Source organism: Salmo salar, chromosome 19, assembly GCF_965601325.2.
Source record: "Salmo salar chromosome 19, fSalSal1, whole genome shotgun sequence".
Classification (NCBI taxonomy): Eukaryota; Metazoa; Chordata; class Actinopteri; order Salmoniformes; family Salmonidae; genus Salmo; species Salmo salar.
The window spans coordinates 79,842,768-79,870,759 of NC_138309.1; the positions used below are offsets into that span (position 1 = coordinate 79,842,768).

At 46.4% G+C, this 27,992-nt stretch overlaps 1 protein-coding gene across 7 annotated transcripts in view; it reads left to right on the forward strand.

The window, feature by feature from the left end:
* The window catches only part of LOC106579649 (band 4.1-like protein 3), a 112,520-nt gene that overhangs the window by 53,537 nt on the left and 30,991 nt on the right, over window positions 1-27,992 (forward strand). For 4 of the 7 annotated variants that reach the window (XM_045702744.2, XM_045702739.2, XM_045702738.2 and 1 more), the window contains exons 4-16: window positions 7,738-7,842; window positions 7,938-7,980; window positions 8,132-8,207; window positions 9,391-9,609; window positions 10,178-10,265; window positions 13,125-13,169; window positions 15,631-15,783; window positions 15,964-16,061; window positions 16,313-16,488; window positions 21,071-21,310; window positions 23,180-23,424; window positions 24,415-24,462; window positions 24,653-24,688. In XM_045702744.2, the coding sequence (XP_045558700.2) occupies window positions 7,738-7,842; window positions 7,938-7,980; window positions 8,132-8,207; window positions 9,391-9,609; window positions 10,178-10,265; window positions 13,125-13,169; window positions 15,631-15,783; window positions 15,964-16,061; window positions 16,313-16,488; window positions 21,071-21,310; window positions 23,180-23,424; window positions 24,415-24,462; window positions 24,653-24,688 (1,572 nt within the window). The remainder of the gene's footprint in view (window positions 1-7,737; window positions 7,843-7,937; window positions 7,981-8,131; window positions 8,208-9,390; window positions 9,610-10,177; window positions 10,266-13,124; window positions 13,170-15,630; window positions 15,784-15,963; window positions 16,062-16,312; window positions 16,489-21,070; window positions 21,311-23,179; window positions 23,425-24,414; window positions 24,463-24,652; window positions 24,689-27,992) is intronic. The other 3 variants (XM_045702741.2, XM_045702743.2, XM_045702745.2) reach the window with 3 other exon arrangements.

Here is a 27,992-nt window from a genome sequence, read left to right on the forward strand (position 1 = left end):
ATTTATTTCATCAGGGAGTCATACTGAGACTGAGGTCTATTTATTTCATCAGGGAGTCATACTGAGACTGAGGTCTATTTATTTCATCAGGGAGTCATACTGAGACTGAGGTCTATTTATTTCATCAGGGAGTCATACTGAGACTGAGGTCTCTTTGACAGATGAACCCTGAAAAATTCAAGTTGGCTTGAGATTGTTTTTATCACGCTGACTCAATGACCTCTCCTTCTACAAATTCACCAGTTTACAGGATGGGTGGACATTCATGGTATTGTTCCATTAGAAGCTCATCTATATGCATGGCTCTTCCTTTTATTTCCTGTATTCTCTGATCTTAACAGAATTAAAGACTATGGAATTGACTCTGCTTTTAACAGTATTGTAATAAACTCCCCTTAGACCTAATACTGTCTGTTTACATTGATCAACACCCCCTCCCCCACCACGTCTAGAGACAAAGCTCTTGGGGCTAATTTGACGTTTTGCTTCTAAGCAGACGTCATCCATCGCTCTGTATAAATCTGTCCTGTCCTATATATTTAATGTTTTGTCTCCAGAGACTCTGTTCTGTAGCTTCCAGCAAACTCTGTCAGACAAAAACTGGAGAGAAACCAATCTACTTAGTGCAGTTTGAGCCCTAGGCTGGATTTAGACAGATTAGTCAGAACGTCCAATGGAAAAAGATGATAGAGCATTGTGGCCGGTTGGCCCAGTCGTTCGGTTGGTCGCTTGGTGTTGGTGGCCATGGGAATGTGACACGTCGGAGAGAGGGGTGTGGCCCCGGGCTTAATGTGCTGCAGTGATAATTGACTGGCTCTGTTCCCAGCAGAGAGGACAGAGGAGAGATGTGGGGGGGGGGGAGGGGGGAGGGGGGAAGAGTGAGGGGGGGCAAGGGGAAAGAGAGGGGGCAGGTGGAAGAGAGGGGAGGGGGGAAGCGTGAGGGGGCAGGGGGAAGAGAGTGGGAGGCAGGGGGAAGAGTGTGGGGCAGGGGAAGAGAGAGGGGGCAGGGGAAGAGAGAGGGGGCAGGGGAAGAGAGAGGGGGGCAGGGGGAAGAGTGAGGGGGGCAGGGGGAAGAGAGAGGGGGCATGGGGAAGAGAGAGGGGGCAGGGGAAGAGAGAGGGGGGCAGGGGGAAGAGAGAGGGGGCAGGGGAAGAGAGAGGGGGGGCAGGGGGAAGAGAGAGGGGGCATGGGGAAGAGAGAGGGGGGCATGGGGAAGAGAGAGGGGGGCAGGGGGAAGAGAGAGGGGGCAGGGGGAAGAGAGAGGGGGCATGGGGAAGAGAGAGGGGGGCATGGGGAAGAGAGAGGGGGGCAGGGGGAAGAGAGAGGGGGGCAGGGGGAAGAGAGAGGGGGGCAGGGGGAAGAGAGAGGGGGGCAGGGGGAAGAGAGAGGGGGGCAGGGGAAGAGGAGGGGGCAGGGGAAGAGAGAGGGGGCAGGGGAAGAGAGAGGGGGGCAGGGGGAAGAGAGAGGGGGCAGGGGAAGAGAGAGGGGGGCATGGGGAAGAGAGAGGGGGCAGGAGGAATAGAGAGGGGGGCAGGGGAAGAGTGAGGGGCAGGGGGAAGAGAGAGGGGGGGCAGGGGGAAGAGTGAGGGGGACAGGGGGAAGAGAGAGGGGGGGCAGGGGGAAGAGTGAGGGGGACAGGGCCAGGGGGGGCAGGGGGAAGAGAGGGGGGAGGAGGGGGATAGAGGTCAGGATAGAGGTCAGGATAGAGGAGGGGGTTAGAGGTCAGGATAGAGGAGGGGGATAGAGGTCAGGATAGAGGAGGGGGATAGAGGTCAGGATAGAGGGGAAAGGAGAGTAAAAAGGGAAGTGTGATAAGAAGAGAGAGGGTAAGGAGAGAGAGGGAAAGAGAGAGGAGAGTGGAAAGACTTGAGGCGAGAGAGGAAAGTGGAGAAGGATCTCGAGGGGGTGAAAAAGGGACAGAGAGTTCACTGAGGGGGATAAAAAGAGAGGGGGATGATGGCATGATGTCCCCTCCTCTCTCGCAGTGACATGCCACTCTTCTTCTGGTCCAAATGGTGTGAATCATCAATGTGCTCTGACCTACCACACAAACAGCATTCCAATTAACTATCCATCAGCCCCCATCAATGCCACAATAACCCTCCTAGTAATGGATGTAGTGACGTGACGGCTAGGGAAGTGAAAACATGTTTTTCTCTCCATCTATCTTTGTCCTTGTGGTTCAGGAGATACATTTTTTGTAGCTTTGGGGATGTTGTTTGGATCACTCAGACAGTGAGGGAGATCGTTGAAGTGCTCCTTCTGGAGGGGAAAATGAGGCTGCAAAGCGGATGTTCTTTAGCGTTAGCCGCTGGCTACCCAAGGCTAATTCACATACAGGTAACTGCCAAAATAAAGGAAACACTAGCATAAAGCGTCTTAATGGCATTGGGCCACCACCAGCCGCAAGAACAGCTTCAATCTGCTTTGGCATAGATTCTTCAATTGTCTGGAAGTAGGATTCTTCAATGTGCCTTGGCATAGACTCTTCAATTGTCTGGAAGTATATTGAAGGGATGCGTCACCATTCACAAGAAATTCCATCATTTGGTGTTTTGTTAATGGTGGTGTAAAATGCTGTCTCAGGCGCCGCTCCAGAATCTCCCGTAAGTGTTCAATTGGGTTGAGGAATGGTGACTGACACACACACACACACACACACACACACACACACACACACACACACACACACACACACACACACACATACACACACACATACACACACACCCTTTAACCCCCTTCCAAAGTCCCTGAGACTGAATACTTGAGACGGGCTATACAGAAGTTATGCCACTCAAGCCCACAATAAAGTACAAAACAACGGGGGTGTGTGTGTGTGTGCGTGTGTGTGTGTGTGTGTGTGTGTGTGTGTGTGTGTGTGTGTGTGTGTGTGTGTGTGTGTGTGTGAGTGTGTGCAGCAAGAAAGATATAGGAGGCAAGAAAATCCCATATTTTTGTAAATGAGGAACATGCTTATGATAGGTCTCAGTGATTTACTGTGAAACACAGTCAAGCCATGGTAGCCAAAATAATGGGTAACTGGGCGTTTTATACATGACTCTAAGCATGATGGGATGTTAATTGCTTAATTTAACTCCAAAAACCACACCTGTGTGGAAGCGCCTGCTTTCAATATTCTTTGTATCCCCAAGTGTTTCCTTTATTTTGGCAGTTACCTGAAGCTTAGATTGTTCCTGTATTACTGGTCATCGTTTAATGAGGATACAGTGGTTAAGAGGTTCCCCAAGAGGCCGTACGACCTGGGAAATGGCTTGACTGTGTTTCACAGTAAATCACTGAGACCTATCATAAGCATGTTCCTCATTTACAAAAATATGGGATTTTCTTGCCTCCTATATCTTTCTTGCTGCACACACTCACACACACACACACACACACACACACACACACACACACACACACACACACACACACACACACACACACACACACACACAGTTGTTTTGTACTTTATTGTGGGCTTGAATGGCATAACTTCTGTATAGCCCGTCTCAAGTATTCATTTTGATCGCACGCTTTCAGAGGAAGTGACAACAGAAGGAGCAGATTTGTTTTTCTTGGAGGAGTTTTGTCTCTCCGATCGTGATGAGAGAGATAGTTATCGGAGTATTAGCGGATTCTGTGGACAGATGTAACAACAGTCTCAGTATACGTCAAGACACACTTTAACTGAGCCCAATGGGGGGTGGCGGTACGCTGTAGAGACTTGGTTTGTCTCTGTTTTAATAAACCTAGCAACACTCTTAGAAAAAAAGGTGCTATCTAGAACCGAAAAGGGTTCTTCGGCTGCCCCCATAGGAGAGCCCTTTGAAGAACCCTTTTTGGTTCCATGTAGAACCCTTTCCACAGAAGGTTCTACGTGGAAAACAAAAGAGTTCTACGTAGAACCGAAAAAGGTTTCTACCTGGAACCAAAATGTGTTCCCCTATGGGGACAGCCAAAGAACCCTTTTGGAACTCCTGTTTTCTTTTCACTCCAGAAACACTCTACAAAATAACCCTCATAATCTTTCTCCGTTTTAAGTTGACATATTTGGACATACCAGTTTCGTCGCAGGTGTAAAATAATCCTGCAGCAGGAGCATTTGATTATATATACAATTTTTTTTTAGAATTTCTAACGGGAAATACATTTTGATAGGCTGCGGTGGGCTATAGTTTAGGTCTGCATTTCGAATACACTTGTATGTCGTAATGGAGACCAATATACACTGCTCAAAAAAATAAAGGGAACACTAAAATAACACATCCTAGATCTGAATGAATTAAATAATCTTATTAAATACTTTTTTCTTTACATAGTTGAATGTGCTGACAACGAAATCACACAAAAATAATCAATGGAAATCCAATTTATCAACCCATGGAGGCCTGGATTTGGAGTCACACTCAAAATTAAAGTGGAAAACCACACTACAGGCTGATCCAACTTTGATGTAATGTCCTTAAAACAAGTCAAAATGAGGCTCAGTAGTGTGTGTGGCCTCCACGTGCCTGTATGACCTCCCTACAACGCCTGTGAGTGCTCCTGACGAGGTGGCAGATGGTCTCCTGAGGGATCTCCTCCCAGACCTGGACTAAAGCATCCGCCAACTCCTGGACAGTCTGTGGTGCAACGTGGTGTTGGTGGATGGAGCGAGACATGATGTCCCAGATGTGCTCAATTGGATTCAGGTCTGGGGAACGGGCGGGCCAGTCCATAGCATCAATGCCTTTCTCTTGCAGGAACTGCTGACACACTCCAGCCACATGAGGTCTAGCATTGTCTTGCATTAGGAGGAACCCAGGGCCAACTGCACCAGCATATGGTCTCACAAGGGGTCTGAGGATCTCATCTCGGTACCTAATGGCAGTCAGGCTACCTCTGGCGGGCACATGGAGGGCTGTGCGGCCCCCCAAAGAAATGCCACCCCACACCATGACTGACCCACCGCCAAACCGGTCATTCTGGAGGATGTTGCAGGCAGCAGAACGTTCTCCACGGCATCTCCAGACTCTGTCACGTCTGTCACATGCTCAGTGTGAACCTGCTTTCATCTGTGAAGAGCACAGTGCGCCAGTGGCGAATTTGCCAATCTTGGTGTTCTCTGGCAAATGCCAAACGTCCTGCACGGTGTTGGGCTGTAAGCACAACCCCCACCTGTGGACGTCGGGCCCTCATACCACCCTCATGGAGTCTGTTTCTGACCGTTTGAGCAGACACATGCACATTTGTGGCCTGCTGGAGGTCATTTTGCAGGGCTCTGGCAGTGCTCCTCCTGCTCCTCCTTGCACAAAGGCGGAGGTAGCGGTCCTGCTGCTGGGTTGTTGCCCTCCTACGGCCTCCTCCATGTCTCCTGATGTACTGGCCTGTCTCCTGGTAGCGCCTCCATGCTCTGGACACTACGCTGACAGACACAGCAAACCTTTCTGCCACAGCTCGCATTGATGTGCCATCCTGGATGAGCTGCACTACCTGAGCCACTTGTGTGGGTTGTAGACTCCGTCTCATGCTACCACAAGAGTGAGAGCACCGCCAGCATTCAGAAGTGACCAAAACATCAGCCAGGAAGCATAGGAACTGAGAAGTGGTCTGTGGTCACCACCTGCAGAACCACTCCTTTATTGGGGGTGTCTTGCTAATTGCCTATAATTTCCACATGTTGTCTATTCCATTTGCACAACAGCATGTGAAATTTATTGTCAATCAGTGTTGCTTCCTAAGTGGACAGTTTGATTTCACAGAAGTGTGATTGACTTGGAGTTACATTGTGTTGTTTAAGTGTTCCCTTTATTTTTTTGAGCAGTATAGCTTGTGTTATTAAGCTATATAAAACAACAGTTGTTGATGTGTATGGCTGCATTGCAGGCACATTTTTGTACATTTGAATGTCGCAGTAGTAGGAAATGTATTCTGTCTGGTGCTTTAGTGCTTGAGCGAGCAAGAGATTGTGAATTTTTGTGTGAATTTATGTAAATCACAAAGCTCATTTCAATTTCCTGCGGCGCAGGAAAATTATCTTCGACAACAGAGTGTTTGGTTTTCGACAGACATAATGGGACCCATGTCGTCCGAGAGTCTTGATGATCATCCAGGTGCTTCCAGGTGCTTTTTGTCAACTTTTTGGACGAGATGGGTCCCCTTATGTCTTGTGAAAACCAAACACTGCATTCCACAGTAAGAACCTCATACCGAAGGTCAAGTGTGGTGGTGGTAGTGTGATGGTTTGGGGATGCTTTGCTGACTCAGGAACAGGACGACTTGACTTAATAGAAGGTACCATGAATTCTGCTCTGTATCAGATAATTCTACAAAAGAATGTCAGGTCATCCATCTGTGAGCTGAAGCTGAAGCACACCTGGGTCATGCAGCAAGACAATGATCCAAAACACACAATCAAGTCTACATGAAAATGGTTAAAAAGCAACAAATTAGAAGTTTTGGAATGGCCTAGTCAAAGTCCAGACCTAATCCCAATTGAGATGTTGTGGCAGGCTTTGTAATGAGCAGGTCAGGCTTAAAAAAACACAAATGAAGGCCTCCCAAGTGGCGTAGAGCTCTAAGACACTGCATCGCAGTGCTAGCTGTGCCACTAGAGATCCTGGTTCCAGTCCAGACGGCCGCGACCGGGAGATCCATGGGGCGTCGTCTGGGTTAGGGGAGGGTTTGGCCGGCAGGGATGTTCTTGTCCCAACTCGCACTAGCGACTCCTGTGGTGGGCCCGGGTGCAATGCATGCTGACACAGTCGCCAGGTGTACAGTGTTTCCTCCGACATATTGGTGTGGCTAGCTTCTGGGTTAAGCGGGCATGTGTCAAGAAGCAGTGCGGCTTGGCTGGGTTGTGTTTCGGAGGACGCACAGCTCTCGACCTTCGCCGCTCCTGAGCGATTGGACAAGGCTTTTACTACCAATTGGATACCATGAAATTGGGGTGTAAAAGTACACAAATGTTGCAGAGTTAAAGCAGTTCTGCATGAGAGAGTGGGCCAAAATTCCTCCACAGTGATGTGAGAGACTGATCAACAACTACAGGAAGCATTTGGTTGCAGTCATTGCAGCTAAAGGTTTTAAGGGGGCAATTACTTTCTCACACAGGGGAATTGGGTCTTGCATAACTTAGTCAATTAAATAACTAAAATAAGTATCATTTTTTTTGGTTATTTGTAAACTCAGGTTCCTTTATCTAATAGTAGGTTTTGGTTGAAGATCTGATAACATTCAGTTTCAAAAATATGCAACAACAGAGAAAATCAGAAAGGAGGCAATACTTTTTCACGGCTCTGTAAAAGCACCTCATTGTGCTATTTTTACGTAGCATTAAGGCATGTTGCTTCTTTAGAGGTAGCAATAGGAGCCTCACAGGTTGACGTATCGTGGCGGCAGGGAGCCTTGGATCTCACCCTGCGAGGGCCAGGCAGGGTAGCAGACATTAGGACACTCATCATGATGTGACACAAAATGGTGTGATGATGGGAGTGGAGCCCTTTTAACAGGCTGTAGAGAGTTGAGTCATGGTTGAGTTGTGTGGATTCTCTTCTTTAGTGCTATCCATCATTAAACAGCTCCCGAACCGGTGGGAGGAATATATCACAATTTAGTGCGATGGGATGCTGATGTCATTTAGGAGGGGTTTGAGATCCGAAAAATGGTATGCCGCACTATACATCTGTCCAATGTATAATTTCAGGAATAGTAGAATGTAGGTTCATCTAAGTGTTTCGTCTCCATCTGCAGAAACGGGAGAGAGGCCATGTGTTATTTGACAAAGTGTGTGAGCAGCTCAACCTCCTGGAAAAGGACTACTTTGGCATCACATTCCGGGACATCGAAAACCAAAAGGTAGAATTTGTCTTGTTGATTTTGCTCTGTAATTAGGGGTGTTTTGAACATGTTTTGACGTGAATTAACACTGTCCTCTTGAACTCTTGAACCAGAACTGGTTAGACCAATCCAAGGAGATGAAGAAACAGATCAGAGGTGTGTAAGATATGGGTTTTTGAAAGTTATTTCTGTGCGTGGTTTGAAAGTTAGCCAGCATGCTAGTTACTCAGGCTTAAAGGCACAATCTGGGATCTTTCCTGCTGTTTAATGGTCATTTCAATGAAATGTTTGTTTTTGTACGCTGCAGGAGCCGCCTGGAATTTTTCATTCAATGTGAAGTTCTACCCTCCAGATCCTGCCCAGCTGTCTGAGGATATTACAAGGTTACACTTTCTATAGTTCCACTTTCGGGATATACACTGGGTATACAAAACATTAAGGACACTTGCTCTTTCCATGACATAGACTGACCAGGTGAATCCAGGTGAACTTCAGTCAGTGTAGATGAAGGGGAGGAAACAGGTTAAAGAAGGATTTTTAAGCCTTGAGTGAATGGGCAAGACAAAGTGCCTTTGAACGGGGTATGGTAGTAGGTGCCAGTCACACCGGTTTGTGTCAACAACTGCAACGTTGCTGGGTTTTTCACACTCAACAGTTTTCCCTGTGTAACAAGAATGATCCAGCACCCAAATGACATCCAGCCAACTTGTTTCAACTGTGGGAAGCATTGGAGTCAACATGGGCCAGCATCCCTATCGAACGCTTTCGACACCTTGTAGAATCGACGAATTGAGGCTGTTCTGAGGGGAAAAGGAGGGATGAAACGTTTATTTATTTATTTTGACCCCTTTTTCTCCCCAATTTCATGGTATCCAATTGGGAGTTACTGTCTTGTCTTATCGCTGCAACTCCCGTACGGACTCTGAAGAGGCAAAGGTCGAGAGCCGTGCATTCTCCTAAACACAATCCAATCAAGCCGCACTGCTTCTTGACACAATGCACATCCAACCCAGAAGCCAGCCACACCAATGTGTCGGGGGAAACATAGTGCACCTGGCAACTGTGTCAGCGTGCACTACGCCCGGCCCGCCACAGGAGTCGCTAGTGCGCGATGGGACAAGGACATCCCCGCCGGCCAAACCCTCCCTTAACCCAGACGACGCTGGGCCAATTGTGTGCCGCCACATGGCTCTCCTGGTTGCGGCCGGTTGCGAGAGAGCCTGGACTCGAACACAGAATCTCTAGTGGCACAGCTAGCCTTAGACCGCTGCACCACTCAGGAGGCCGGGGGAAGAACCTTAATATTAGGAAGGTGTTTGTAATGTTTGGTATACTCAGTGTATATAAGCATAATAACAAATGAACTTTTTTTATCAATGAAATACTGTGCTGTGTGCATTTTATTTCCAATTACCTCTTTCTCTTTCTTTCTCTCTCTTTTTTCTCCCTTCCTCTCACACTTTTTTCTCTCCTCATGACACAAACTCCATCCCTCACTCTCCTTTCTGTTTCCCCACCCCTCTCTATCTGTCCCTCACCCTCTCATCCCTTTCTCTCCCCTTCCAGATATTACCTGTGCCTCCAGTTGAGGGATGACGTGGTGTCAGGGCGTCTGCCATGCTCTTTCGCCACCCACACGGTGCTGGGATCCTACACGGTTCAATCAGAGTTGGGGGACTACGATCTCGAGGAGTCTGGGACGGACTACGTCAGCGAGTTCCGCTTCGCCCCCAACCAGACCAAGGATCTGGAGGAGAAGGTCATGGACCTGCACAAGAACTACAAGTTAGTCTGTCTGTTGAGAACTACACTTAGAAGAAAGGGTTTTTCATCAGTTCCCATACGAGAACCCTTTTTGGTTCCAGGTGGAACCCTTTTTGGTTCCAGGTAAAACTATTTTGGGCTCCACGTAGATCCTTCTATGGAAAGGTTTCTACTGGAACTCAAAAGGGTTCTAGCTGGAACCAAAAGGGTCCTACCTGATACCAAAAAGGTTCTTCAAAGGGTTCTCCTATGGGGACAGCCCTTTTCGGTTCTAGATAACACCTTTTTTTCTAAGAGTGTAGAAGTCAGTCTGGTTGTCTGTCCATCTGTCTGTCTAGAACTACAAGTCAGTCTGGTTGTCTGTTCGTCTGTCTCTCTAGAACTACAAGTCAGTCTGGTTGTCTGTTCGTCTGTCTCTCTAGAACTACAAGTCAGTCTGGTTGTCTGTTCGTCGGTCTCTCTAGAACTACAAGTCAGTCTGGTGGTCTGTACATGTGTCTGTCCGTCTGTCTGACCTAATGGAAGAGAAGGTCATGGTCTCAAAAGTAGCTGTCAAAAACTCATACAAAATGTATCTTTATCTCTCCAGAGGAATGACGCCAGCTGACGCTGAGATGCACTTCCTGGAAAACGTGAAGAAGCTGTCCATGTACGGAGTTGACCTGCACCATGCCAAGGTAAAGTGGCCTAATTCAACTTTTACAAAACAGGCTACCTGTTATTGACCCCAACCCTGTTGTTTCTTTTCAAAATGCCTGACTTGTCATGAATTGAAAAAGCCCTATTGTTATGACCTGCATGATGCTGCCTGGTTCCCTGTCCTTTGACCCCCAGCAGCTGCATGATGCTGCCTGGTTCCCTGTCCTTTGACCCCCAGCAGCTGCATGATGCTGCCTGGTTCCCTGTCCTTTGACCCCCAGCAGCTTCAATAGCCATTTGGATCATTTTTGTTTGAACCCTCAGATCCAATCCATGGTGTTGTGTACTGCCTCAGTGACACCTCAAAACCCACTTCAGGTCCAATCCATGGTGTTGTGTACTGCCTCAGTGACACCTCAAAACCCACTTCAGATCCAATCCATGGTGTTGTGTACTGCCTCAGTGACACCTCAAAACCCACTTCAGGTCCAATCCATGGTGTTGTGTACTGCTCTCAGTGACACCTCAAAAACCCACTTCAGGTCCAATCCATGGTGTTGTGTACTGCTCTCAGTGACACCTCAAAACCCACTTCAGGTCCAATCCATGGTGTTGTGTACTGCCTCAGTGACACCTCAAAAACCCAGGTCTAGGAGAAATAAGTTTAGTTTAGTTTAACCTTGCTACCAAATTAATGAATTTAGCCTATCAGAGGTGTGTTCGCTAGACATGGTCTGAATTTAGCCTATCAGAGGTGTGTACGCTAGACATGGTCTACCTATTACTTACTAATGTCTGTTTTGTGTTGAATATTGTTCCGTTGTAACTATGTTGGTTGTTTCTGTTGTTTGCAATGTCAGCTGGAGATCACATTTTAGGACTAACTACCCAAATCTAAGTAACCAAGTAAATCAAAAACTGGCCCAATTCACTGACATAGATTTGAATGCATATGGCACAGTCAGATAAAATAATATAGATTTGAATGGAAATGGCACAGTCAGATAAAATAATATAGATTTGAATGGAAATGGCACAGTCAGATAAAATAAAATAGATTTGAATGGAAATGACACAGTCAGATAAAATAACATAGATTTGAATGATAATGGCACAGTCAGATAAAATAAGATAGATTTGAATGGAAATGACAGTAAGATAAAATATCATAGATTTGAATGGAAATGACAGTAAGATAAAATATCATAGATTTGAATGGAAATGACAGTAAGATAAAATATCATAGATTTGAATGGAAATGACACAGTCAGATAAAATAACATAGATTTGAATGGAAATGGCACAGTCAGATAAAATATCATAGATTTGAATGGAAATGACACAGTCAGATAAAATAACATAGATTTGAATGGAAATGACACAGTCAGATAAAATAACATAGATTTGAATGGAAATGGCACAGTCAGATAAAATATCATAGATTTGAATGGAAATGGCACCGTCATATAAAATAACATAGATTTGAGTGGAAATGCCACCGTCAGATAAAATATCATAGATTTGAATGGAAATGACACAGTCATATAAAATAACATAGATTTGAATGGAAATGGCACAGTCATATAAAATAACATAGATTTGAATGGAAATGACACAGTCAGATAAAATATCATAGATTTGAATGGAAATGGCACAGTCATATAAAATAACATAGATTTGAATGGAAATGGCACAGTGAGATAAAATACCATAGATTTGAATGGAAATGGCACCGTCAGATAAAATACCAGTATCAGGTAGAATATACTCAAGGAAAGATAGGAGAGGAGAAACTTTTTTTTTTTAGACAAATATGGCACATTTTTATCTTCATCAAAGAAACATTGTTTGGATATTTGTGTTTCTGTTCCCGGGGTCTCCTGCGTGGCGCAGTGGTCTAAGTCACTGCATTGCAGTGCTAGCTGTGCCACTAGAGATTCTGGGTTTGAGTCCAGACTCTTGTCGCAGCCGGCCATGACCGTGAGACCCATGGGGTGGCGCACAATTGGCCCAGCGTCGTCTGGGTTAGGGGATGGTTTGGCCGGCAGGGATGTCCTTTCCCATAATGCACTAGCAACTCCTGTGGCGGGCTGGGCGCAATGCTCGCTGACACGGTTGCCAGGTGCACGGTGTTTCCTCTGACACATTGGTGCGGCTGGCTTCCGGGTTAAGTGTGTCAAGAAGCAGTACGGCTTGGCTTGGTTGGGTCAGAGGAGGAGCTCTTTGGTCTTGGCCATGGTGGAGAGTTTGGAATCTGATTGATTGATTGCTTCTGTGGACAGGTGTCTTTTATACAGGTAACAAACTGAGATTAGGAGCACTCCTTTTAAGAGTGTGCTCCTAATCTCAGCTTGTTACCCGTATAAAAGACACCTGGGAGCCAGAAATCTTTCTGATTGAGAGGGGGTCAAATACTTATTTCCCTCATTAAAATGCAAATCCATTTATAACATTTTTGACATGCGTTTTTCTTGATTTTTTTGTTGTTATTCTGTCTCTCACTGTTCAAGTAAACCTACCATTATAGACTGATCCTTTCTTTGTCAGTGGGCAAACGTACAAAATCAGCAGGGGATCAAATTATTTATTCCCTCACTGTATAGCCTGACCCAGCTATTGATTGGGTTATATCATCTGACCTCATGTGAACCAACGCAATGATGGAAAAACCATTCAAACCCAAAATGTTTCAGAACACCTCCTCACACCAAATGTGTAAGAGAGTAAGCATATTATTTTGTCTTGAAAAATAATAATAATGAAATAATGACATGTCGCTAATGCACTTAAGATTTTCATTAATAACCAAATAAGGGATGACACTGATAGCATGGAAACTCTCCCTCTGGTCAGAACAGCCTATGATTGTGTTTTCTTATTCTTACTGAATGGCCTAGTTGGTAGGAAGCCTGTTTGAGTGCTTGTCTCCAGCTAAGGGCGAGGTAAGGCTTGCATTTTGTTTGTGTGTATGTAGAGTTACATGTATGTTACATGTGTCCCTGTCTGAAAACCCCTGTCTTTGTGCATGACCATGGACTGTTAGAGTCCATCGTTTGGAGCTGTGGGTTGGATCACCACAGTTTCGAGTTGACATTGTGGATGCCTGTAGTTGTAGTCTCTTAGGTGACTGTTGTGAGGTTTAGGACACCCCCCCACCCTTCATAGCCCCAGTGCTCATATCCACTCACAGGAGGTTGTGGACCCCCTCTGTGCCCCCATCTGCTCTGTGACACCCCGACTGTGTTGATCTGCAGACTTCAAGACCTTTTGGGGAAGGCCTCATCATCGTGATGTCATGTGACTAGTATCTGCCATCTTAGCCCCACATAGGCTACGTTCCAATATCCACACTAACATGCCACTTGAATGAAGCAATCAGGAATGCATTTCAGGTGGTATGCTAGTGTGAAAATTATTGGTACATGGCATTAGATTTTAGACAAGAGTAGATGTCACTGCAGTCATAGGCTTTGCCTCATGAGTGATAGACTCCTCCATCACCATTACATTCACTGGCCTTGCAATGCCATCATATTGCAGTGTACTTAGGTGTGCGAATGAAAGTTTAGTCAAAATGCCCCCTGCTGCATTGTAGACCTTCAGCATCTATGAAACTGGAACACAGTTCATAGTACAGCACAGCTGAACATACCTGAGTGTTGCTCGTTACTACCCTAAACTACACTGAACAAAAATATAAACGCTACGCTATGTTGTGCACAAATATGTTTACATCCCTGTTAGTCAGCAGTTCTCCTTTGCCAAGATATTCCATCCACCTGACAGGTGTGGCATATCACAAAGCAAATTAAACAGCATGATTATTACACAGGTTCACCTTGTGCTGGGGACAAATCAAGGCCTCTCTAAAATGTGCACACAACACAATGCCACAGATGTCTCACGTTTTGAGGGAGCGTGCAATTGGCATGCTGACTGCAGCAATGTCCAACAGAGCTGTTGCCAGATATTTTAATGTTCATTAAAATATCTGTGTGTGTGGGGGGTGGGGGGGTCATTCTGAATGGCTGGGCCTGGCTCCCATGGCTGCATCCCTGCCCAGTCATGTGAAATGTATAGATTAGGGCCTAATGAATTTCAGTTGACTGATTTCCTTCTATGAACTGTAACTCATTAAAATCTTTGAAAATTGTTGCATGTTGCATTTATATTTTTGTTCAGTACACATTTACATAGCTAAGACAAGTGCATCAGTGTGCTCTGTAAATTGGCTTCAAAATCTGTGCTCCCCTCGTCTCCTTAACTTCATCTGCACTGATTGGAATGTGACAGGTAAAAACAATATGGTGGAAGATCATCATTAGACTGGCTTTCACCTGGTCACTTCTTTCAGATCAGTGCAATGAAGGAGAAGAGGCGAGGAGAGGACAGAATTTTTAGGCAATTGAGAAAGAGCCCAAGACCTGCTCCTGGCTACAAAGCCAGACATATCACTAGTGAAAGTGGGAGCTGTGAAAATAGATAGTTTTAGGATAAATAATTGGTTTCTGTTAATCTAAGGCCATTTATTTTCTCTTGAGTTCTTGGTTTCGGTGAAATATGTCCGTCGACATTACAACAGCTCTCATGATGTTTTCATTTCATTAAAAAAAAAGACAAAGCTAATTTGAATCGGTCATTGAGAAATGCTTTGTAATTGGCTTGCTGTATTGCCAGTTGTCTTAGGCCGTCTGTCTTCTTTGTAGGAGAAAGTGGTGGTGTCTGGATATTGTGAACCATTTTTTTTTTTTTACAATCAAGAAACCTTTTTTAGCCTGGTTTTCAGTCTGTTTTGGCATTAGTCAACTACTTTCCTGTTATCATGTTCACATTTTATTTGTTACATGCACAAGTACAGTTAAATGCTGAACTTGCAAGCCCTACCCAACAGTGCATTATTCAATATTTTAAAAAGTATATAAAAAAAAACACGAGAAATAAGAAATAAAAGAGGAAGCTCTCTTATTTCTGCTTGGTATAGGAGTCTAGTAAAAAGTGGGAATTCTGTAGAACAGGACCGGTTAACGCCAGGCCTGGAGGGCCGAAACCCCTCTGGACTCTCTGGGTCAATTAGTAACATTCATCATTCAGTCAATTAACTACTAGGAAAAACAGGAGCACTTTGGCCCTTTAGGCATGGAGTTGACTAGCCCTGCAGACAGTAAACCGAGGACAACATCCAGTGGGTTGAGTCAAGCCCAAACTGACTGACACCCAGGCTACCTCAATGTGAAACTAGTTAGAGTACCAACATTCCCAAAACTTTCCCAAAGTTCCCAGTTTTTTTTTTATACCAGTTTGCAGAGGTTTCAGGAATTTTGCAATAAAGAATAAAATAAAAAGTATAGTTTGAGTAGTGTCAAGTTGTTGACCACGGTGTGTGTTCCTGCCGGTCCTTCCCAGGATTCCGAGGGTGTTGAGATCATGTTGGGCGTGTGCTCTAGCGGTCTTCTGATCTACCGTGACCGCCTGCGCATCAACAGGTTCGCCTGGCCCAAGGTCCTCAAGATCTCCTATAAAAGGAATAATTTCTACATCAAAATACGCCCCGGAGAGGTAAGCATGTCAGTATGGCCCTCCTGACATGAAAGAAGTGTCCCTATCCTGTTTCATGTACGTAGAATGGCATCACATAGAATGGCATCACATAGAATGACATTACATAGAATGGCATCACATAGAATGACATCACATAGAATGACGTGTGTGTGTTTTTTTTTTTTTTTTTTTTGTCAGTTTGAGCAGTTTGAAAGCACCATCGGGTTCAAGCTCCCCAACCATAGGGCGGCCAAGAGACTATGGAAGGTCTGCGTGGAGCACCACACCTTTTTCAGGTGAGACCTGGGCCACCACCTCAACGTGTAGACATCTGCCGTTTCAGTGGAGGGTTTTGAAAGTAAATTTATAGTTATTGTATATTGTCTTGGTTATCTTCACGCTGGGCTGGAGCAAAAGCCTGCATGCCTTGCTTCCCTCCAGGATCATTTGCCCATCCCTGCTGTAATAGTGTGGCTTTCTTGACCTCTAGGTAGATTCATGTCTCCTCCTTGTTCTCCTGAAATCACCATTCCTCTCTGTCCTCTAGGTTGGTGTCTCCAGAAACTCCCCCCAAGAAGTTCCTAAACCTGGGCTCTAAGTTCCGATACAGCGGGAGAACCCAGGCCCAGACGCGACGAGCCAGCTCCCAGATTGTCCGTCCGGCGCCCCGCTTCGAGCGCTCCACCAGCAAGCGCTACATTATGTCGCGCAGCCTGGACGGAGGTTCGTAGTTCCATCAACATTTCTCTTAGGAATGAAAGAGGATTGTGTCACATTTCTTCCCATAGAGTTTGTGTTGGGAAAGTTAGCCTGAAAGCATTGAGTGTGCCACCATAAAGCTAGCTACAGGACATCAACCAAAAACGACTCAACCTAAATGAACAAGAAAATCATGTTATCCTTGTCCCCCTCTGTCTCTATGTCCAGCCTATTTTGAAGTCACTATCTCTAAGCTGTTGAATTCAGCTGATAGGGTGTCAAGAGGGCAGTACATTTGAACATACATCTCAGGCACCAATCAATCAATGAACCCATCTGTCATAATGGCCATACCACTGCACGTCTGTCAGTGACGTCTGTCAGTCAATCACACTTGATTTGGTCTTCACAACCATTGACATTTACTCAGGTCCTCCCAGACCTGTCATTGGCTTACAAGTGCCACTGGCGTGAATAGGGAATTGGTATTTGGTATACTTTCCCTTGAAATTCCCTGGAACGATGCGACAATGCAACTTTATATTCTCCACAGAGCCATTTTGTTCACCATTTGTCTTGAATGTGGCCATTTGCTTGATAGCTTCACCATTTCCCAGTCTACATGAAAGCTTAAGAGAACCTCCCTAAGCAGCCATGCTGTGAAGTCGCTAAAGCCTCAGTATGCCGCTCAGACTCATTACAGCTTGTAGCCATTGTTTTATCCTCGCTGCTCTGCACTCACATCGCCTTTTCATCCCCTCAAAGTAGCCAGGGCTGTCCCCCTCTCCCCCGTCTTTATCAACCAGTCCCAGACCACGGGTAATGTCCTTTATTTTTCAGGCCAGCTCACAGAGGTAGCCGCAGTTAGATGGCTCATAGAGGCTGTGTATGAAGAGGGAATTGATACTCGCCACAGGAATTTATCAGACGCCCCATTGTGTTGTTTTGACATCTTCGCTCGGCAACGCAACCTCTGCTTTTGTTCCCACCCGTTCTCCCCTGTTCTCACCCGTTCTCCCCTGTTCTCACCCGTTCTCCCCTGTTCTCACCCGTTCTCCACTGTTCCCACCCGTTCTCCCCTGTTCCCACCCGTTCTCCCCTGTTCCCACCCGTTCTCCCCTGTTCTCACCCGTTCTCCCCTGTTCCCACCCGTTCTCCCCTGGTCCCACCCGTTCTCCCCTGTTCTCACCCGTTCTCCCCTGTTCCCACCCGTTCTCCCCTGGTCCCACGCGTTCTCCCCTGTTCTCACCCGTTCTCCCCTGTTCCCACCCGTTCTCCCCTGTTCTCACCCGTTCTCCCCTGTTCCCACCCGTTCTCCCCTGGTCCCACCCGTTCTCCCCTGTTCTCACCCGTTCTCCCCTGTTCCCACGCGTTCTCCCCTGGTCCCACCCGTTCTCCCCTGTTCTCACCCGTTCTCCCCTGTTCCCACCCGTTCTCACCTGGTCCCACCCGTTCTCCCCTGGTCCCACCCGTCTCCCCTGTTCTCACCCGTTCTCCCCTGTTCCCACCCGTTCTCCCCTGGTCCCACCCGTTCTCCCCTGTTCTCACCCGTTCTCCCCTGTTCCCACCCGTTCTCCCCTGTTCCCACCCGTTCTCCCCTGTTCCCACCCGTTCTCCCCTGGTCCCACCCGTTCTCCCCTGTTCCCACCCGTTTTCCCCTGTTCTCACCCGTTCTCCCCTGTTCCCACCCGTTCTCCCCTGTTCCCACCCGTTCTCCCCCGTTCTCCCCTGCTCCCACCCGTTCTCCCCTGCTCCCACCCGTTCTCCCCTGTTCCCACCCGTTCTCCCCTGTTCCCACCCGTTCTCCCCTGTTCCCACCCGTTCTCCCCTGTTCCCACCCGTTCTCCCCTGGTCCCACCCGTTCTCCCCTGTTCCCACCCGTTCTCCCCTGTTCCCAACTGTTCCCACCCGTTCTCCCCCGTTCTCCCCTGTTCCAACCCGTTCTCCCCCGTTCTCCCCTGTAATCCCCTGTTCCCACCCGTTCTCCCCCGTTCTCCCCTGTTCCCACCCGTTCTCCCCCGTTCTCTCCTGTAACCCCCTGTTCTCCCCCGTTCACCCCTGTAACCCCCTGTTCCCACCCGTTCTCCCCCGTTCTCCCCTGTAACCCCCTCCCACCCGTGCTCCCCCGTTCTCCCCTGTAACCCGCTGTTCTCCCCCGTTCTCCCCTGTAACCCCCTGTTCTCCCCCGTTCTCCCCTGTAATCCCCTGTTCCCACCTGTTCCCCCCGTTATCCCCTGTAACCCGCTGTTCTCCCCCGTTCTCCCCTGTAATCCCCTGTTCCCACCCGTTCTCCCCCGTTCTCCCCTGTTCCCACCCGTTCTCACCCGTTCTCCCCTGTTCCCACCCGTTCTCCCCTGGTCCAACCCGTTCTCCCCTGTTCTCACCCGTTCTCCCCTGTTCCCACCCGTTCTCCCCTGGTCCCACCCGTCTCCCCTGTTCTCACCCGTTCTCCCCTGTTCCCACCCGTTCTCCCCCGTTCCCACCCGTTCTCCCCCGTTCTCCCCTGCTCCCACCCGTTCTCCCCTGGTCCCACCCGTTCTCCCCTGGTCCCACCCGTTCTCCCCTGTTCTCACCCGTTCTTCCCTGGTCCCACCCGTTCTCCCCTGGTCCCACCCGTTCTCCCCTGTTCCCACCCGTTCTCCCCTGGTCCCACCCGTTCTCCCCTGGTCCCACCCGTTCTCCCCTGTTCCCACCCGTTCTCCCCTGTTCTCACCCGTTCTCCCCTGTTCCCACCCGTTCTCCCCTGTTCTCACCCGTTCTCCCCTGTTCCCACCCGTTCTCCCCTGGTCCCACCCGTACTCCCCTGTTCTCACCCTTTCTCCCCTGTTCTCACCCGTTCTCCCCTGTTCTCACCCGTTCTCCCCTGTTCTCACCCGTTCTCCCCTGTTCTCACCCGTTCTCCCCTGTTCCCACCCGTTCTCCCCTGGTCCCACCCGTTCTCCCCTGTTCTCACCCGTTCTCCCCTGTTCCCACCCGTTCTCCCCTGTTCCCACCCGTTCTCCCCTGTTCCCACCCGTTCTCCCCTGTTCCCACCCGTTCTCCCCTGGTCCCACCCGTTCTCCCCTGTTCCCACCCGTTTTCCCCTGTTCTCACCCGTTCTCCCCTGTTCCCACCCGTTCTCCCCTGTTCCCACCCGTTCTCCCCCGTTCTCCCCTGGTCCCACCCGTTCTCCCCTGGTCCCACCCGTTCTCCCCTGTTCCCACCCGTTCTCCCCTGGTCCCACCCGTTCTCCCCTGGTCCCACCCGTTCTCCCCTGTTCCCACCCGTTCTCCCCTGTTCTCACCCGTTCTCCCCTGGTCCCACCCGTTCTCCCCTGTTCCCACCCGTCCTCCCCTGTTCCCAACTGTTCCCACCCGTTCTCCCCCGTTCTCCCCTGTTCCAACCCATTCTCCCACGTTCTCCCCTGTAACCCCCCATTCTCCCCTGTAACCCCCTGTCCCACCCGTTCTCCCCCGTTCTCCCCTGTAACCCCCTGTTCTCCCCCGTTCTCGCCCGTTCTCCCCTGTAACCCCCTGTCCCACCCGTTCTCCCCCGTTCTCCCCTGTAACCCCCTGTTCCCACCCGTTCTCCCCCGTTCTCCCCTGTAACCCCCTGTTCTCCCCCGTTCTCGCCCGTTCTCCCCTGTAACCCCCTGTTCCCACCCGTTCTCCCCCGTTCTCCCCCGTTCTCCTCTGTAACACCCTGTTCCCACCCGTTCTCCCCCGTTCTCCCCTGTAACCCCCTGTTCCCACCCGTTCTCCCCCGTTCTCCCCTGTTCCCACCCGTTCTCCCCCGTTCTCTCCTGTAACCCCCTGTTCTCCCCCGTTCTCCCCTGTAACCCCCTGTTCCCACCCGTTCTCCCCCGTTCTCCCCTGTAACCCCCTGTTCCCACCCGTTCTCCCCTGTTCCAACCCGTTCTCCACATCCTCCCCTGTAACCCCCGGTTCTCCCCTGTTCGGCCCCGTTCACTGATTAATTGGAGAATAGTTTTTTTCTTTTTATTTATGCCCCCTCCAGAGCTCTGTGAGCCAGCTGTCTTTGTCTTGATTGCCGGCGTGGGCCGTCACTATCATATCAGAACTGTGGATGAAAACCGGTCCATTTGAATGTAAATGTTGTTGTAGCTGGCATCCCCAGCTGATGTCTCATCTCGGGGTGACGAGCTCTTTTGGCGGAATTTCACTAGCTAACTGATGTGGAAGAGAGACTGCCAGTTGGGTGTGGTGCCAAATGAATATGAGCCTCCTCGGGGCCGTATTAGATTCAGACTCGTCATTATGATTGGACCGAAAAGGCAACATTGATATTTATGTCTCAACTACTCATTGATGGGAGCCAGTTCAGTGTCTGACAGTTGGTTCTCCTCCCATCCGAAAGTGTATCTATCCTCTAGCACTGTAAGACTTAACTCCATCTCTTAGTCTGAGGCTTTCCATAACACTGTGAACCAGACACAAACTACACATCCTTTAACATTCATGTATTCAAATCTATAGTCAATATCTCTACACAATTATAATATAAACCAACAATATTCTCTCAAGTGCTCAGCTGACTCCCTAATGCTCAGATTTGAATAATATTATGTCATCATGTTAATATTGAATTTCTATGCAATCCTCCTCAGCTCCGCAGAGTACACCCAAAAGGATTTCACCCAAAAGGAGTTCACCCAAAAGGAGTTCACCCAATAGGAGTACACCCAAAAGGAGTACACCCAGTAGGAGTACACCCAGTAGGAGTTCACCCAATAGGAGTTCACCCAATAGGAGTTCACCCAATAGGAGTTCACCCAAAAGGAATACCCCCCAGTCTGTATCCCCGAGAATTGAACCACCTGCTAGTTTTAACGGCGCTAAACCAACAGGTAGATATCATGCACTGTGTGTCTGTGTACGTGCTAACAGTAAATGTAGCCCCTGCTAGCTATGCCTGCTAGCTAATTATCACATTTCTGCTTCTTTCCTTTTCCTATTTTCGACGGGGGCCATTTTGTTTTGTATTTTGTTAGAGACTCCCCCCTCAGTGCTGACCAGGCTTGCATGCTCCCGTGCTGATTGGGGGGCTCCCCGCCTAGCATGTGAATGCACCATGGCCTTCGCTTCACAGCTGTTCACTGTTCACTTGCAGAAACAAAAAACGCCTTGTGGTGTTAGCTTGGCCGCTATTGGCTAATGTGGCCCGTATCTATAAGGAGACTTGACAATTACTCACTTTTTCTCCCAGCTCGTAACATGGAGTCAGAGTGCTTTCTGTGTCGTCACAGATGTAGGGAGATGGTACAAGTTAACCTAGATACAGTTCAAATTGGTTAGGATATGTGTTTTTCTTGGCTGAATGATAGAATACAGCTTCTTAGCTGTGTTTGGGTCCACAACAGGGATGCAGTCCATTCTCTTATCTGTAACTGAGTCATAGCAACGTTGGAGCAGCCTTTTATTTGTCATTTAACAGCACATCCAAGACCTTTGAATTTCCTTTCTCGTTTAGACCCTGATGCAGTAGTTTTTGGATTGATATTTCAGTGTGTGAAAGGAGCCTTTAACAAGTAGTTTGAGCCTTTGATTTCCAGTCAACGGGGAGAATTCCAAAGCTGCGGTAAGTTAAAGAATGTTTGTAAGGCCTGCGTATAGAGGAGCTTAAACATGACATGTTATCAGGGATTTAGCATTTCAGTCTAAGAAGATGTAAATAGAGAGCATTTATGATGAGAGTAGTCAACCAATCAGAAAAACCTCTGCATGGAAACTGATAGCAAATCAGAAAAAGCCTTTTCTCCTCATAAATGTGCACCCTGGTATTTCAGTAGTTGCTTACTGTTTTACCTGAAACTCTTGATGATATTGTTGTATAATATCATACTGCTGATAAGATTCGATGAGCAGCTACACTACATGATCTATATAAGACTAAAGTATGTGGACACCTGCTCGTCAAACATCTCATTCCAAAATCATGGGCATTAATATGGAGTTGTTCCACCCTTTGCTGTTATAACAGCCGCCACTATTCTGGGAAGGCTTTCCACTAGATGTTGGAACATTGCTGCAGGGACTTGCTTCCATTCAGCCACGAGCATTAGTGAGGTCGGCAACTGATGTTGGGCGATTAGGCCTGGCTAGCAGTTGGCGTTCCAATTTATCTCAAAGGTGTTTGATGAGGTTGAGGTCAGGGCTCTGTGCAGGCCAGTCAAATTCTTCCACACCGATGTTGACAAACCATTTCTGTATGGACCTCGCTTGGTGCGCGGGGAATTGTCATGCTGAAACAGGACAGGGCCTTCCCCAGACTGTTGCCACAAAGTTGGAAGCACAGAATTGTCTAGAATATCATTGTATGCTGTGGTGGTGTCCACATACTTTTGTATATGAAATGCTCTGGGCTAGCGCTGTCATTTCAAACCACACAATGATTTCAGAATATTGCTTTAATTACAGATCATATCTGATAGAAAAGCTCTGATGTTGATAATATGTTATTATTTGTTATTATCAACAAGAATGGGATTTAATATCTCCTGTATCTCTTGAGTCAATGGCTGTGATGACTATGCTGATACAGACTGTAGCTCATTAGCATTACCTCTCCAACCCGCTGACCTGCAATATTGCGTCAGTTAAAGGAAAATGACAATTCCCTAAATGGAAAATGATCTGTGTGTGTGTATGTGTGTGTGGGTATGTGCGTGCTTGTGTCCGTGCGTGTGCGTGCATGTGCGTCTATGTGCATGCTTCAGAGATGGGCTCGGACCTATACGGAAGGGCGAAGGGCATCGCCATGAGCGACCTCATCACCACCGTGACACCGGAGAAAAAGGTGGAGGAGAGGAAGGCGGAGGAAGAGGTGGAAGTAGAGGTGGAAGTAGAGGTGGAAGTAGAGGTGGAAGTAGAGGTGAAGGTGGAGGTGGAGGAGGATGAGACCACGAAAGCCACTGAGATCTCTCTGCCAAGTCCAACCTCTCCCATTCGACACGACACCAAGGTATAGTTCTCCACACCCAATCAAATATCTCTCTGTCCTTTGCCCACCCCTGAGAGCATTCTATAATAAATTCCTCTGAGTACCCAGATTCCACTCTGAAAATGACAGCTGTTTATTGCCCGAGCCAAGAGTAGAAAGTAGCTAGCGCCAGCCAAAGCTTTTCTGTCAGACAGACTAGAGCCAGATGGCCTTTCTCCTTCTAGGGTAGCGAAGTAGCACAAATCTCATTGTCTGGGGATGACGCCCTGTGCTTTCACGCTCTGCCACTCTCTCTATCAGGTAGGCAGGTCCCTGATAAGTCACTAATGGAGAACTGACCTGAACCTTCAGTACTCTGGCAGAGGGGCAACTTCAGATCAGTGCCAGAACACTCAGCGAAAGGCAGGGCCAGACTATTTGAAATGTAGAAATAAAAATGGCTTTTTTCTAGTGAACAAATTGATGACAAGGAGCTTAACCTGAATGAACTTTGACAGATGTAATGTCTGTACTTACTAGTTACCTAGGATAAGGGTTCTTAGTAGAATCCAAAGGTCAAACTACTAACGTTAATTGCAATCGTGATGAACATTCATAAGGCGGGAGAGTGACCTCAAGCTGGTGGAGTCATCTGTAATGTAGTTTAATGATATTATGTTGACATAGGTCATCTGAATATGTTTTAATGCATTTCCTGTTGTTTTTTTTTTTACCCCGAAAACAGTTTACTGTCACATCCACTTTTGCTAATAGCTAATTTTACGTTTACGTCATTTAGCAGACGCTCTTATCCAGAGCGACTTACAAACTGGTGCATTCACCTTATGATATCCAGTGGATCAACCACTTTACAATAGTACATCTATATATATTTTTTTTGGGGGGGGTTAGAAGGATTACTTTTTAGGATTACCTAATGTTTAGGTAAATATGAGTTCTGGGAAATGCTATACTCAAACCTAACAGCCACGGTTCTCTTTCTCCTCATGCTGTTGTGTTACTACTAAACAGACTGAACTGACTGACACTGGTGTTGATGGTGAACTGACAGCCACGGAGGTTTGTAACATGGGTAGTCACTAGTCACCTCAACTATCATCTCCTCTTGTAGAAATCATACGTTCTTTGGTTTCACATTTCTATTTCAACAATATCTGATGTTATTTGATAGTTCCTCTCGTAAGCTATAACGTGTGTTGTATTCCGGTTTTGATATCAAATTTCCTCTCTGTACTTCCCATGCTGCCAGTCGGACCAGGAGGATGAGTCCGAGTTAAAGACACAGGTATACTAACTAAAGTATGGCACCTTAACACACATTACCACTCATTTCAGCCATAGCTGGTCAAACGACCATTTCACCCACAACCTGTGAACCTGGGATTCAAAATCACTGAAGGCTGCACAATCAACAGCCGCAATCTACGAGGAGATATAGATTTGACATGTAATAAAATCTAACGGACTGTCATTTTCTTTCCAGAACAGTCTCATAAGATGAATAAAGCGGGAGAATGTGTTTGTCAGACATAGTGTGCTGATGTTAGAAGTTGGTATTGTATGGAGCAGCAGGCTAGTGCATGATGGGGACTTTTGCTCAAGGACTTGGTTTGGACAGTAACAGTGGATTTACCATTTTTTAGGTCATCAACATGAGGGGTTTGTAACAGGTAGTTATAACAGACAACACGAGGGGTTTGTAACAGGTAGTTGTTATAACAGACAACATGAGGGGTTTGTAACAGGTAGTTGTTATAACAGACAACATGAGGGGTTTGTAACAGGTAGTTGTTATAACAGACAACATGAGGGGTTTGTAACAGGTAGTTGTTATAACAGACAACATGAGGGGTTTGTAACAGGTAGTTGTTATAACAGACAACATGAGGGGTTTGTAACAGGTAGTTGTTATAACAGACAACATGAGGGGTTTGTAACAGGTAGTTGTTATAACAGACAACATGAGGGGTTTGTAACAGGTAGTTGTTATAACAGACAACAGGTAGTTGTTATAACAGACAACATGAGGGGTTTGTAACAGGTAGTTGTTATAACAGACAACATGAGGGGTTTGTAACAGGTAGTTGTTATAACAGACAACACGAGGGGTTTGTAACAGGTAGTTGTTATAACAGACAACATGAGGGGTTTGTAACAGGTAGTTGTTATAACAGACAACATGAGGGGTTTGTAACAGGTAGTTGTTATAACAGACAACATGAGGGGTTTGTAACAGGTAGTTGTTATAACAGACAACAGGTAGTTGTTATAACAGACAACATGAGGGGTTTGTAACAGGTAGTTGTTATAACAGACAACATGAGGGGTTTGTAACAGGTAGTTGTTATAACAGACAACATGAGGGGTTTGTAACAGGTAGTTGTTATAACAGACAACAGGTAGTTGTTATAACAGACAACACGAGGGGTTTGTAACAGGTAGTTGTTATAACAGACAACATGAGGGGTTTGTAACAGGTAGTTGTTATAACAGACAACATGAGGGGTTTGTAACAGGTAGTTGTTATAACAGACAACATGAGGGGTTTGTAACAGGTAGTTGTTATAACAGACAACATGAGGGGTTTGTAACAGGTAGTTGTTATAACAGACAACAGGTAGTTGTTATAACAGACAACATGAGGGGTTTGTAACAGGTAGTTGTTATAACAGACAACATGAGGGGTTTGTAACAGGTAGTTGTTATAACAGACAACAGGTAGTTGTTATAACAGACAACATGAGGGGTTTGTAACAGGTAGTTGTTATAACGACAACATGAGGGGTTTGTAACAGGTAGTTGTTATAACAGACAACATGAGGGGTTTGTAACAGGTAGTTGTTATAACAGACAACATGAGGGGTTTGTAACAGGTAGTTGTTATAACAGACAACATGAGGGGTTTGTAACAGGTAGTTGTTATAACAGACAACATGAGGGGTTTGTAACAGGTAGTTGTTATAACAGACAACATGAGGGGTTTGTAACAGGTAGTTGTTATAACAGACAACAGGTAGTTGTTATAACAGACAACATGAGGGGTTTGTAACAGGTAGTTGTTATAACAGACAACATGAGGGGTTTGTAACAGGTAGTTGTTATAACAGACAACATGAGGGGTTTGTAACAGGTAGTTGTTATAACAGACAACATGAGGGGTTTGTAACAGGTAGTTGTTATAACAGACAACATGAGGGGTTTGTAACAGGTAGTTGTTATAACAGACAACATGAGGGGTTTGTAACAGGTAGTTGTTATAACAGACAACAGGTAGTTGTTATAACAGACAACATGAGGGGTTTGTAACAGGTAGTTGTTATAACAGACAACATGAGGGGTTTGTAACAGGTAGTTGTTATAACAGACAACATGAGGCGTTTGTAACAGGCAGTTTTTACTAATGATGATAACATATTGTTTTGAACTAATGTTGTCTGATGTTTATTCACTAACATGCTTACTTTTATTTGGGGATTTTGTTTTATTGATGTAATACATACTGTATTAACTGCATACACCAGGTGGAAGTTATTGCTAGATAGCCAGTAAGAGGATGTTGAGTTCTATTGATGTCTATGAATGCTTTCTTAAAAAGGGGCAAATCCTAACTTCCATTTAGTCATGCATTGATGTCAATGGAGACTAAGTGAAAACGTTACTTAAGTGAAAGTTAGGATTCGCCCGCAAAATGCAGATAAATCATTAGAGAAGAGAGGCCTGTTTCGGATAGATTATGACATTATATATTCAGCTCATTATACTGCAGCTGTGAACATAATACAAACATGCATCAAAGTAAAGGACATTACATTCGTCAGTCTGTCACCACGCAGATACTTAGCCATGCTACTTGAATAGCAGCACACAAGCTGCGCTCCCAAAGATTCAGATGTGTAATTTGTCTCACAAAACACAGTTGATTTTCTATTGCATTCACTATCGCATTCATTTGTTGGTTTTTAGCTTGCGTTTTAGCGTCCAGTGGCATTCTTGTTTTCCATGGAATTTTATTTTCAGTATTTTTTTTATTCACGGACGTAAAACATATTGCACAATCTTAAACAACATAACACAACACTGCTATATTGACTTGACATCCATACACATGTAACATTTAAAACCTAACGGTTACTAACCCTAACAGTAACTAACCCTAACAGTAACTAACCCTAACAGTAACTAACCCTAACGGCACCCCGTAACTAACCCTAACAGTAACTAACCCTAACAGTAACTAACCCTAACAGTAACTAACCCTAATGGTTACTAACCCTAACAGTAACTAACCCTAACAGTAACTAACCCTAACAGTAACTAACCCTAACATTAACTAACCCTAACAGTAACTAACCCTAACGGTTACTAACCCTAACAGTAACTAACCCTAACAGTAACTAACCCTAACAGTAACTAACCCTACGGTAACTAACCCTAATGGTTACTAACCCTAACAGTAACTAACCCTAACAGTAACTAACCCTAACAGTAACTAACCCTAACGGTAACTAACCCTAACAGTAACTAACCCTAACGGTAACTAACCCTAACAGTAACTAACCCTAACGGTAACTAACCCTAATGGTTACTAA